This window comes from Myotis myotis, unplaced genomic scaffold (genome assembly GCF_014108235.1).
Source record: "Myotis myotis isolate mMyoMyo1 unplaced genomic scaffold, mMyoMyo1.p scaffold_m19_p_3, whole genome shotgun sequence".
In the NCBI taxonomy this organism is placed as follows: Eukaryota; Metazoa; Chordata; class Mammalia; order Chiroptera; family Vespertilionidae; genus Myotis; species Myotis myotis.
In genome coordinates, this window is record NW_023416335.1 from 203,938,186 (window position 1) to 203,952,258 (window position 14,073).

The 14,073-nt window shown below is 49.2% G+C and overlaps 1 protein-coding gene across 6 annotated transcripts in view; it reads right to left on the reverse strand.

Annotated features, from left to right (window-relative positions):
• LARGE1 (LARGE xylosyl- and glucuronyltransferase 1) overlaps window positions 1-14,073 on the reverse strand; it is a 428,233-nt gene that overhangs the window by 207,093 nt on the left and 207,067 nt on the right. For all 6 annotated transcript variants that reach the window (XM_036297621.1, XM_036297620.1, XM_036297619.1 and 3 more), the window contains exon 4: window positions 10,141-10,223. In XM_036297621.1, coding sequence (XP_036153514.1) covers window positions 10,141-10,223 — 83 coding nt within the window. The remainder of the gene's footprint in view (window positions 1-10,140; window positions 10,224-14,073) is intronic.

The window sequence follows — 14,073 nt, forward strand, 5'->3', positions numbered from 1 at the left end:
AGTGACAGACTTCCTGGCAGGCTGGGACGGAGTATGGGGCCTCCTAGGATGTGTGACTTGCAGTCTCTAAGAGAAAGAGAGCCAGGCAGGCTTGGGGGACTCCACGGGCAGAAATCACCCCTGGAATTCGGGATGATAACCTGGCTATAGAGGAGACACACCAGCGCTGGGAGAGGAGGCTGCTGAAAGCATTCCTATGAGGTGTCCCCTCCATGACCTTCCTCTGGTCCCAAGTGCCTTCCCAGAAGGGAGAGTAAATCCACAGACACTTAGCTCATTGTTAGGGCAAAACTAGTGTTTGCATGGCCCCAGGGGCCAGTGTGCCTCATGCACTTCCCTCAGAAGACTGTGAAAATGCTCAACCAGGAGACATGGGGGGCTCCCAGCGCAGGTGATGTGTGCTGACACTGACTCATCATGGGAACTTGGTCCTGTCCGCCACACCTCTCGGTGGCCACGGAGAAAGCACCTGAGAACATTGCCCAGACCACTTTTCCTGGAGTCTCCATGGAAACCAAGTTCCCCTTGAGCTTTACCTTGCGAATCCACTGCCAACCATATGGTCTCCCCTTCATATTCCACAGGCCCCTTGGATTCACGACAGCCCTCCTGCCCCGCCAGGTTACTAACTGTGGAGTGCTTGTTAGGTTCCATCTCTGTCTGCGGGGACAGACTTGGGTCTGTCACTCATGGGTATAGTCCAGCCCCAGAAAAATGTCCAGCATATTACGTGGGGGCTCATTTAGTCCTCTCTTGTCCCCTCACACAAGCATAGGGGTGCTATTGCTGAGTTACTAAGCAAATCCATTCCTAGTTATATACAAAAAGTATATGAAAACATGTTAAAGGTAAAGGGGGCCAAATATATGGTGACAGAAGATGATCTGACTTTGGGTGGTAGGCACACAATGCAATATAGAGATCATATATTAATGTACACTTGAAACCTATATATTCTTATTAACCAATGTCACTCCAATCTAATTATATAAAAGCCTAAGTGATTGGCCGACCAGTAGCTATGACGCGCACTGACCACCAGGGGGCAGACGCTCAATGCAGGAGCTGATGAGCAACAGCAACTTTGTACAGTGCCATCTGGAACTCCGGGACCCCTCGGGGGATGTTGGACTGCTGGTTTTGGCCCGATCCCCGCAGGCCAGGCTGAAGGACCCCACCTGCTGGAGAGACCTCACTCGCTCCACAGACACCCTTAGAGCCACGGCACCACCCCAGGTGCGGTGGCTGGGGCGGGACCGCAAGAGGTTGGCTCCAGGACCTGTCCATCCTATCTCACCCAGTCCTGCCCCGCCGCCACCTTCTAATTAATTTTTTTTCAATGTGCATGAATCCGTGCACCGGGCCTCTAGTAAATTTAATAAAGAAAATAAACTCTCTTTGCCCTAAAACAAACAAAAACATAAGTCAAAAGCTTGTATACAAATCTTCATGGTGGCATCATTCAAAAGGCAAGAAGTGGAAACAACCCAAATGGCCACCAATTGGTGAACAAATAAACAAAACTTGGTCTATTCCATACAATGGAACATTATTGAGCAATGAAAAAGGAATGAAGTACTGACAGGTGCTATGACATGGATGGACCTTAAAAATATTATGCTAGGTGGAAAAAGCCAGCCACAAAAGACTAAATGATATCATATGATTCCACTGCTATGAAATGTCCGGAATAAACAAATCCATGATAACGTAGATCTGTGGCATCAGGGGGTGGAGGTGGAAGTGACTGCTATTGGGTATTAGGGTTTGCTTTTGAGATGATGAATATGGCCTACTGTTAGATAGTAGTGTAGTGATGGCTGCACAACTGTGAATACACTGAAGACCCACCAAGTGTACACGTCTAAAAAGTGAATTTTAGAGAACGTGAATTACACCCCAATACTTACTCCTCTGCCTATGAGGGGGAGTGATGGCCTGAATGGTAAGTTTGGGTGAGGGAGTCAGGCCTGGTGGGCTGGGCTCTTCCTGGACTTCTTCCTCGGGGGGCTGTGCTGTTGTGCGCTAAGTGGCTTGCCCAGGTGAGGAAGGCCTGTAACTGTCCAGGTGGCCTCAGACCAGAAGGTGAACCCAATTCACAGGGCCAAACACAGGAGCCGGACTGTGGCCACATTGGAAAGGATATCCCAGAATTCAAGACAACAAAGGCGCTATTTCATTTTCCCTGCGTCACTTCTGAGTCTCACATTCGGTTCCTACCTCATAAGGTAAGCACCAGTTTTCACAACAGGGCCCTGCAAATTCCAAGCTTAGTCCAAGGCCACGTCTCCATCCTGTTCTCTTTTGTTCTGAGGGAGATCCGACAACAGATGCTAAGGACACAGTTACACTGAAGTGAAGTTCATCTACTAATGATAATCAGAACTCATTCAGAAGAATCCCAAAGGGATTAATTCTCTCCATTTTTTATTCAATGCTACCTAATTTTATATCTACACAACATCTGACCTAGCCTTTTATACCTGTCGCTGGTTATATGTACATTTTGGGGAGCATTGCTTTAAACCCATGTGAAGAGGCGCCTGCCTGTACAGGCGGACCAGTGTGCGTCCCAGTCAGCCTCCCTGGGTTCAAACACACAGACGTTGCCGCAGACTTCAAACAAGACCGAGCTTTTACAACAAAGAAGAGAGCGAGCGTGCCTCATCTTCAGCAGGGCCTGCAACTCGGCTGGTAATGCGCGATGCTCTGGCCGCCTCCATTGCTCCCCTGTTCCAGGGTGGGATGCAATAAATATGGTAACACAAAGAGGCAGAGATGATTAAACCTCAGCTTCTCCTCGCGTTCCTTCCTTAGCCTGTCGGGAATGTGCCACGGCCCCTGCAAGGCAACCCAGGGTCTGTTTTTATTAAACTACACAGGGACATCCGAGCTGAATAATCCTTAATTATTAAGTTGGGAATAGAACTGCAATTTTGAGAAAAAGGAGGAGCCGGTGATGGCAACCTGAACGCTCAGTGATTCTGTTGCACTTAGAGATGTAACAGAACTCACTGCGGGAAAACGCGGCGGCCAGAATGAGGTTTCCAGTGAGAGGTCTTGGGGTGCGGGAGGACAGGTGGCCTTGATAATGCGGGATGATTCAAGGACAAGTCAGTTTCACGTCAGAAAAGCTCTCCATGGGAGAAGAACAGAGCCACTTTCTAGAAAATCAAAAGGCCTCCTGGTGTAGTAAGAGCAGCATGGACTCTGGGGTTTGCAGAGGGGAGGTTGGAATCCCAGGAGCATCCCTTACCCGTGACCTTGAATGAGCTCTTTAACCTCTCCCTGCCTCAGTTTCCTCATTCACGTGTGGGGATAATGGCACTGACTGACCGGCTGGGATGAAGGTGGAGTAAAAATATGTGATGCTTGGCATCTGACCTATACAAGTTCGTTCTCTGATTTCATGTGTATGTGCATAACCAAAGAGCATAAGCCCTCTCGCCCATTTAAAGGTATTACCCTGTCTATATTTTTTATTCTTAACTTTATTGAGATACTAGAGGCCTGGTCCAGAAATTCGTGCATGGGCAGAGTCCCTAGGCCTGGCAGGTGATCAGGGCAAATCTGCGGGGCAACTGGCAGGGCGATTGGGGGACCCCTGCTCACATCTGCCTTGGCTGGCCTGGCACTACCCGCTTGCTGGCCACGCCACCTGCCGCTGGTGGGGGCCTGCGGGCTTGGGGCAGCTCCTGTGTTGAGCGTCTGCCCCCTGGTGGTCAGTGCATGTCATAGTGACCGGTCGTTCCGCTGGTTGTTCTGCCATTCAGTTGATTTGCATATTAGGGTTTTATATAGATAGATAATTGACAAATAAAAGTTGTATATATTTTAAGGTAAACATGAAGTATCATAAACATTTAAGGTGATGGTTTCATATTTATACATTATGAAATAATCATGACAATCAAGTCAATTAACATAGTCTTCCTCTCCTATAGTTATCATTTTTTTCTTTTCTTTATTCCATGGTATTGTCTTAAGTCATCCAGGCCTTTAAAACTTCCATTTATTTCATACTCAGTACCCTAAAAATACCCACCTGAGAGGATGAGGACGACTATGAAGAGTCACAATAGTGATAGCAATGTCTACATGGTCCCCCAAAATGATAATTAAAAATAAAATAATAATGATACTCAAAATGGTAACATTTTCTTTTTTTTCTGAATGAAAGCTCAGACTTTGAAGCTAGGTTGACAGGGATCAAACCTGGCCCTGCCCATCCTCTCTGCATTGACTTAACATCTTGATCCTCAGTTTCATCATCTGTCAAATGGGGACAATAGCAGTATCCACCTCAAAGAAACCTATGCACTCATATCTGAAAAACACGAGGAATAGAGCCTGATGCATTCGTATTTGTTAAATAAATAAAATGCAGAGATGCTTCACACAGATCATCTCCTCTGGTAGTCAGGCCCAGTGACAGCTTGGGGACAAGCCAGAGCTCCAAGTACTGTGACTTGCCTAGTGGCTCCCAGCTCATGGATGGCAAGACCAGAATCCCCATCTAGCTTTGGTTCTTGGTTTTATTCAAATCCTAGTTCCTCCCTTCACAGTCTGGAAACTGCTTCTATAATAAGTTTAAGCCTGAATAAGCAGTAAGACAGTTAGAGGCAGATACTGGTCACGAATATGCTGTTTTATCCTCCACGGTCTTCAGGGGCACATGTGAAAATAATATGAACAAACAAACAAACAAACAAACACCCAAAACAACAACCCAGCTGCTTGATATGCACAGTGAGGGAAGCACCACGCTCCCTCCTGCGAACAGGACTATTGAGTGTGAGAGTAAGTAGATCACCCCAGCAAGCAAATATTAAATTTTTACAAGCTGGCCAACTTTCCTGCCCAGGAGGTAAACATGTAAGTTACTAAATAAATATTTTCTTTCCCGGCTCACTAAAAGCTCCGTTTCCTTGAAGAGCAGCTATATTTCCCAGTTTATTTGCAATTGGAATTGGAGTTACAGGCTTCCCCACATTTTTCTCATCTTTCCAGCCAAGTGACAAAGACTTTATTTACATTGTGCTACTTTCTATTAGATAAGCCTTTGCTCACCTATATTTTGAATTTATTATATTCTCACCAGCTTTTTCTTCACCATAGAGGCTGCATACTGAGATCACCAAAATATATGTAAAGAGAAAACAAAAGCAAGATCACCCCCAACCACAACATGCAAAAAATTCCATTTTAAATTTTTTTTCTGCTAGTCTTCTATCCCCTGTATTCACACCAGGTAGATGTGAATTTGTTTGTATGTGACATGTTTATATCGTGGAATGATACTATGCATATGTTGTTTTTTGTCGTTGTTTTTAAATCCTCACCGAGGATATTTTTCCATTGATTTTTAGAGAGAGTGGAAAAGAGAGGGAGAGACAGAGAGAAATACCAATGTGAGAGAAAACACATCCATTGGCTGCCTCTGACCAGGGCCTGGGCCAGGGAGGAGCCTGCAACCGAGGTATGTGCCACTGACTGGAATCGAACTCCGGACCCTTTGGTCCACAGGCTGACGCTCTAACCATTGAGCCAAACTGACTAGGGCATGCATACGTTTTTGAATTCTGCTGTCACTTATTTTATATCACAAAATATCATTTATGTCTATGTTATGACGTCCTTCTTAAAACCAACCAAGAACGTGGTTTAGTGTCAGAGGATGTTCCATTTATTTAACCTTACTGTTTATAAGTGCTACTCAAATTTTTCTAACTATAAGTAATATTTCACAAAAGTCTTTGTGCGTTAGGATTAGCCGTTTAAAACAGAGCCCCTAACGCAGTCATGTCGGATCACGGTCTTGGGCATACTACTATGACATTTCTTTCCAAAAAGTTTCCCTAGCCATTTTCAGTGCCGGCGTCCGTGTGTATGAGTGTCCGGATCACTCTTTTCCTACCTTTCATAATAGAGTGTGCCTACCGTCAGCGGGCAGACTGCAGAAGTAACATTGATTTCGAGTAACAAAGCAAGCCTTCAATGAAAATCTGCCGAAAACCTTGTCTGGAAAACAAATCTAATTACTGTAATTCACAGTGAAAGCCGAAAGAGCCATCCTGCCCTACTATTATTATATTATTCTTTCCATTAGGAGGAACCTCATTTGTCAAAGTGCTTTATCATCATGTGTGTGTTAATCCCCATAACGTGTGCTAGAAGCAAGGAAACTATTTATAGCTGGACTTTCTGAGCTGAAAACCCTCTCAAAAGTCCTGCTATCTCAATATCTAAACTCAAAAGCCCCTGCCTATCAATTCACAGGACCATTCTCATTGGTCGAATTTCTTGGGTGGGAGGGCAGAAGTGGTTATTTGGTCACTGACATGGGGTGCAGAATTTTCATAACACCTCAGAAGTAGGTGCTTTCTTCTCAGATCTCCATGCCCCCGTGATGGAGCAACAACTGCTATTTTTACATTACAGTTTTTACAGGCTGCTGTGTCGTTACCATAGGAGTAAGAGTTTGCACTCAATAGAATTCTCACCGTTTCGGCAACTATCGGGATTATCAGATCTGTAGCTAAAGCAACAGCAATAGTATTTACACCAAACACGACCACCAGAAGGTTCTGTGACCTGAAATCTGGCCATAAATTTGAGAAATAACATAACTTACGGTCTGTGGTCATAGAAAGAGGCTTCTCTAAAGAGTGGTTTTTCGGTGTTTTTTTCCCGATCAGGGAGGGCCCTGAGTTCTTTAGTGGAGAGAAGGAATAATTACATCAAAGGCTGATTACCACTCATTGACTTCAATGCTCAGTCCCAAAACGCCTGGTTTCAAGTGGCCGATGAAGGTGAAGAACCACGCGGAGTCTTAGAAAGCACCCAGGAGCAGGGGCGGTGTGGGAGGGGCATTCTGCCACACCTCAGAAGATGTGGGGTAGAGCCCCACTTGGTCCTTCCCATTTCCTTCCTCCGAAGTCACCATGCCAACTGGACAGGGCGATGAGGAGGAGCTGAGAGCCCCACCCCTGAGGGTGTAAGGATCATGTTGCTAGCTTCTCCCAACCCCCTCCCCCTCCAGGAGGCAGTGATGGATGTTTTGCTACCCCACTGACTGATTGCAGGCACATAAGGGGGCAAGCGAGGGGGGGGGGGGTGGGCGGCACGCAGCAAAAGAAGCATCCAGGTGAGGTCAGTACAAAGAGCCAAGCTAATAAAGAAATGTTCTTTTCAACCAAATAAGTTTTAGGGTGAGTTGGTCGGCAGCAAAAGCAAACTGATACAAGAGCTAATGTCTAAAGCAAGCATGTCAAACTCACGGCATGGGCCGCATGCCTCATTTATTTGGCCCGTGTTAGCCTTTGAGTTTGACATGCCTGGTCTAAAGAGTTCAAACGCCCTGCTAAAAATCAGTCAGCAGGACAGTGGCATAAATGTGAACCTGAACTAGGTGTGAGCCAGGTTGAACTAGGTGTTAACCGGTTGAATAAATATATCTTCAGGTTATTTATGAATGAAGTCCCCTAGGTTCAGTTGTCAACCAAGTAAACATTGAGGGAGCATATAATGTGTGTTAAGTACTTGGCTAAGATACTAGAAAGACAGAAAAAATAAGGCACACGTCCCACGTTCTACTATAAAAGACACAACAGAAATAGATAAATAAATACAATGTAATAAAAACAATAACAGAAAGATGCACAGGGCATTATGGGCTATAGGAAGCAAGCCCCAACCTAGACCTACACCTCCAGGGGGGCTGTCTAATAGAAATGATGCCTATGAGGAATATTAAAGAGCAAGGCAACTCTGCAAGTCAGGGTGGGAAGAGAGGAAGGAAGAGGGCAGAAATGGGCAGGCAGCGCTGAATGAGGACAAACAGCAGGCAGGGCACACCCGGGCACGCCTGCAGCAGGTGGGGGTGCGACCAGGTCAGTGTTGCTGGAGCGTGAAGTATCAGCAAGGGGAGGAGAGGGAGACCACCACGGGGAATGACATCCCATCCGGATGGTCTGTGTGACACTGTAAAGAGATTCAGTTCTCTCCCCTGGCCAAGGAAAAGCCAATGAAGGGCTTTGAGAAGCCAGATTTTCGTGTCTGAATACCATCCTGGCCTTTTAGGAGCCTGGCTGTGGGGAGACGGGAAGGACTAGTGCCAGAGAAACTAAGCATATCCGAACTCTGCCAGGCACAGTGGAGGACAGGAAAGGGTAGAGTGGAAAAAGATGTTCAAGGGAGAACCCTGAGGCACTGATAATAGATGGGCTGGACGGGGGGCTGAAGCCAAGATGAACCCTGTTTCGTGCCGGGTTGGCAGCGCTTGGGTGCCCATTTCTCCTGTCTCTGCTGATGCCTCTGACAACTGGATTCTAGCATCAAACTTTCCATTCATCTCTGTTCAACTGAACGCGGAGATTTTTGTGACTATTCCTACTGCTGAGAACCTTCCGGATCCTGACCCCGTCACCTGATACATTTGTATGCTGTTGGCTAAAGCTCTGGGTAAGCTTCATCCAAACCTTGGAAAGTTTCTTTGAACAGAGCCAAGGACACTGGCTGGAACTGGGGGTTCAATCTGGATAGACTCTAAGGATGCCGAGGTATCACTCAACACAGAGAAGGAAAGTCCCGGGGGAAATTAGAGGCCAAAGCCTGGAATTTAAGGGGAAGAAGCGATGACTCAGGAAGGCAAGCATTTCCAGGAGGAAGAGGCATCTGTCCTTCGCGGGGCTGGTTCCATGTGGACCCCCTGGGGCCATGGATATCATCTGTAGGTTGGAATTTGCACTTTTACATAAGGACTCTCTAATGGTCAGAAATGGCCAGAGGTGGGCCAGGCTACAATGGAAAAGACAATGCAACCTATTTTAGTTTGCTAGGGCTGCCTTAACAAAATTCCACAGAACGATACAAAATGCCACAGACTGAGTGGCTTAACCAATAAAAAGAATTTCTCACAGTCTAGAGGCTGGAAGTTCAAGTCTGAGGTGTCGGCAGGGTTGGTTTCTTCCCAGGCCTCCTGTCTTAGCTGTAGATGCTCATAGATGCTGTCTTCTCCATGTCCTCACATGGTCTTCATACTGTGTGAGTCTGTGTCCTAATCTCTTCCCATAAGGGCACCAGTCATACCAGATTAGGGCCAACTCTATTGACCACATTTTAATTGAATCACCTCCTTAAAGATCCTATCTCCAGATTCAGTCACATTCTGAGCTGCTGGGGATTAGAGCTCCAACAGATAAAGTATTTTGGGGCGACACACAGAATTCAGTCACAACCTGGCAACAGGGACGTGTACACAGAGAGGTCTGGTGACTGTCAGGCAAGGGAAGCTGATGAAGAACTGGAGCATTAAATTTGGGGTGTCCTTGAAGGTCCCTTCAGGTCTAAAAGCTGCAATTCTAAACACTGAGACAGCACCTAATCACTACTATTAAACATTATTAACACAACTAGTGACCCGGTGCATGGATTCGTGCACACTGAAAGGAAATTAATTAGAAGGTGGCCGGTGGGGTGGGACTGAGCGAGACAGGCTGGACACATCCTGGGGCCAATCTCCCGCAGTCTCTCCCAGGCCAGCTGCATCTGTAGCGGTGCTGTGGCTCGAAGCGCATCTGCAGAGTGAGCAGGGACCCTCTGGCAGGTGAGGTCCCTCGACCTGACCTGTGAGAATCGGGCCAAAACGGGCTCTTTGACATGCCCCGAGGAGTCCCAGAGTGCAAGAGGGCACACTGCAAAGTTGCTGTCATACAGGGTGTGGAACGTAAACGCAAGTGTGCAGTAAGCCAGATTCTGGGCCGGCAGTGCCCCAGCAACAATATAACCCATGGCCAAAGGTGGAATCGCGCAGCCCTGCAAGGAATTGGGCTCCCTCCTCTCTGGTTTCCGGCGGGGTGTGTCATCCAAGAATCGCTGCTGCCAAGTCACTGCAGCTCGGCAGCTCCTGTGTTAAGTGTCTGCCCCTGGTGGTCAGTGCATATCATAGCTACTGGTCAGATGGACACTTTGCATATTAGCCTTTTACATACACAGATAGTCTCCCCAAGGTCTAAGGCAAAAGTTAAATCTTCATGTCAGCTTGAATGTCTGATGAAAGGGTGCTTGGATTTAACCCTTCCCCCTGGAAACACACATAGGCAGATCGCCACACCTGTAGAAAGTAGCCATCATGCTCACCTGTGAAACAGGACAGACTTGACCAAGGTGACGACATCCCGGCTGGCGTTGTATCCTGCGCAGACGATAGCAACGTGGATCGTCTGGGAAGCAAACAAAAACAGGGCGAGCAGTTAGACCCATGGAGAAGGGCCTTCCCAGGGCTTCCGACCGCATGACAAAGAAAAATGGCCTTTACTTCTTGTTGGGATCATCAGAAAACAAAGAACACAGGCTGCAGCTCTGGAAAATAACTCGAGACAGTTTTATTAAGCCTTTTTAATCGGTTTATGGAGCTATCATCATTTGGAAACCATTAAGGCTCTTTTCAATTACATTTTGGGGATGAGAGACATGGCAATTGGCTCAAACAGACAAACAGTGAGCTCCCTGCCCCCAAGCTGGAGACGATGACAGATGGCAACCAGAGAGAGGAAAGAAAACATGCCCCAAAAGAATGAGCTGGCCATCGGGGATCTCAGACCAAGAAGAGGTGGCTCCGAGAGCTTGTGAAATGTTCCCATGAACTGTCTCAGGTTTGAGTCAACTTGATAACATGGCAAGAGGGGCAGAGGGGACAATATGGGCCATAGCTCGGTATCATTCAAAGAATCGAAGACTGGCAGATTGAAGGGAGCCTGACGGATCTTATCATCTAAGTAGTCAAGAGCGTGGGCCCCAGATGTGAATGAATGAATCCTGGCTCCGTCCTTTAACCCAAGGTGACCCTGCGAATGTAGTGTCAGGTAGTGTACTGTCAGGTGCCTCCCTGTCACATAAGAGGCATAACACATCCTGCAGAATGTCATGGAACATGTGTGGGAACAATGCCAAAAGCAGAATACAGCGCTGGGCACATTGCATTCCAGTCACAACACAAACGTCCTTGAGCACCGAGCTTCCCAAATGGGGTGCCTCGGCGCCTTGGTATGCCGTACATGAACTCCAGGCGATGGAGGTACTCATCTCTTCAAGCTCTCCTGCTACCAGGCAGGGCTGGACCCTCAGGCTCGGCACCCTCTGCTGCCAGCAACTTTGCCTGTTTCCACCCTGGTGCTCTACAGTTAGCCTTTTCTATAATAAAATGGGCAGGACTTGACCAGATGGGAAAGTCCTGCTCCAGGGCACCCCCTACAGGCAGCCATCCAGCCTCTCTCAAAACAGCTCCGGAGTGCAGGGTTCACCCTCTCCATGTTGTCTCTTCTACTAAAGCAAGGCCCTCCTGGCCTGGGCACCAGCCTCCCAACCCCCTGCAGCCTCGTGCTGTCCAGGGAGAAGCACAGAACAAGTATGTTCCCTTTGGCACCCGACACTTAAATAATGGAGGGTGCTCCGTAGGTGCCTCTGCATGGTCAGAACTACCCACATCCCTCCCTCCCGTGGCAGGGCCTCCGGCTCCCCGTTACCCTCATCAGCTACTGCAGAATACAGTCCTGAGACCCTGGCCCTTCCCACTTGGGCTCTGAGAACAATGACACCCCACCTGCAACACCAGCAAGGGAAGTCTCACCATCCTGGGGTGAAGCATCCAACACTACGTCCATGACGTCTTCAGTCCCAATGGCCTTCCCTCCCCCGGGCCACTCGTGCTCAGCGCCGTAAGCCGGACCTCAGCCTCGTCAGGATCCTCACTGTCTCAGAAATCCTGCACTCAGGCTCACCATCCCGCACCACACCTGCTCCTCCAGCTCAGGGAGAGGCCCGTCCCGCCCATCAGCCTCTGGGCCCCGACAGCGCTTCATTCACTTCCTGGCCCCTGGAGCTTTCTGACAATGTCTGGAGTCCTTTTGCTCGTCTCTCCTTGGGGTGGGCAGGGATGCTGCTCAACATCCCTCAATGCACAGGACCGCCCTCACGACCAAGAACGATCCTGCCCAAGCGGTCAAAAGAGCTGCCGCGAGAAACCCTCTTTAAGTAGAGGAAGGCAGTCAGGAGCCCTCCTCCCTGCACTCGAGAGATGTCACACCGGCCTTTACTGGTGACAAGGCCTGGATGGGGGGTGGGAGGGTGATGTTCTTATTTGCCCCTCCAGACCCTCTCTCTCTCTACCCTTCCCCAGCTTCCTCTGTGCCGGGGAGCCCAGCCTTTATAGACAGAATTGCAGGCTCCTGTAACTGCTGGGTTCTGGAGGAGTTTAGTCAATGAGGGCGGCAAGGACAGGTCAGATTTCCCACTCCTGCCAGGGGCCCTCCCACACCTCCAGTTCCTGCTGGTTTCACAAGGCCCCCTCCTCCCACCCCTCCCCAGGGGTTGCAGTGACTCCCTCCAGGGAGCTTGGCACCCCTCCCCGGTTTCCCTCCGCCCTGCCCAGGCCTTTGGCCCTGCATCACACCCCTTACACTCCTTTGTTTTTATTTTAATGTATTTGTATTGATTTCAGAGAGTGGAAAGGAGAGGGAGGGAGAGACAGACACATCAATGAGGAGAGAATCATTGATCAGCTGCCTCCTGCACTCCCCACACTGGGGATATAAAGCCTGCAACCCGGTTATGTGCCCTGACCGGGAATCGAACTGTGACCTCCTGGTTCATAGGTCGATGCTCAACCACTGAGCCAGGCCAACTGGCTTCCACACCTTTTGAATGAGCCAAGTTTCCTGACAAATTGTGATGCCCTTTCCTCACATCCCCTCTGTCCTGGAGGCTGGAGGGGAAGAGTGAAACCTTCACAGACACAGTGCTTACCCCTAAAGTGAAACGAAGCAGGAGCGCACCCTGGTGCCACACATGGGGATGTGTAATTGCACGGAGAAAGTTTAAGGAGCTCAGCAAACTCCGCAGACACATGGACCACAAGGCTCTCTCTAAGGAGGCCCATGGAGGCTCCCGCTCACCCCCTTCCTCCTGCACAGGGTGCCCTGCCCACCGTGTACGCTGTGAAGGTGCACCTGGATGTGTAGGTAGGAGAGCCGTCGCTGTGAACTAGGCTCACTCCGATGCTGCTGGGCTCAGCCGCTGTCACTGTTAGGACCCGCAGGAAGAACTCAGGCAGGACAAGAGCATTTCTTGGCGTTTCCAATGTGACAGAAGAAAAATCCCCTAGGGCTGTTTTCATATATACCAGCTGGGGAAGATAAGCATTGTCCCAAAAGAAATTCAGACCAAACTACAGGATGGAGGCAAACGAACGGTGGCCCTGGCAAAAGTCATCAACACTCTGCCCAGCCCTGTTGCCCTAGCAACACCATCCGCAGCGACCCAGAAGGCCTGGTACACCCTGCAGGGCATTCTGCCTGGGGGCACAATTTAGGGAAAACCGGCTCCTATCAGGGGAACAGCAGGAGTGGGAGTGAGAGGGGAACCCGATTTAAAAATGGCGAAAAGTTAGGCTCACTGTGATGCTGGGCCGCAGCTGCAGCCGCGTGGGCAGGGGCCAGGTGGGGAGGCAGCTGCTGTCACGTGGCAGCCGGAGAAGCACACAGCTGGGGACAGAGGCCCAGACGAGGGAGTGATGAAACCAACGAGAGTCAGGAGACCTGGGTTTGAGCTGCATATTCAATGCTGCGTCGCCGTGTGACCTTGAAGCAGGCACTTAAGGTCTCTGAGCCTCACGGGCTCATCTGTAAAATGCATGTAAAAATGGGCGCCCTGTTGGGTTGCTGTGAGGACCAGACGCTTGGGTGCAAGAAGGTGCGGGTGATGAGCTGCTTACTCATGCTTACTGGATGCACACGCAGCAGAAGGGGACCTTGGTCTCCATCTCCCTGCTGCTACTTGTCCTGTATTTCAGGGACATCCCACTGCTTAACCCTCAAGAGGCTGTTGAGGACCTGGAGGCCGTGGTCCTCTAACCCGAGCCTGCACCAGAACCCTGAGAGGCTTCTTAGCACAGAGAGCTGGGCCTTCCCCCGGAGCTCCCGATTCGGGGCTTGGCCGGGGGACGGAGGGTTACCTGCATCCAGGTGATGCTGATGGCCCAGGGACCACACTCTGGAAACCACTGCTCCGTCTAAA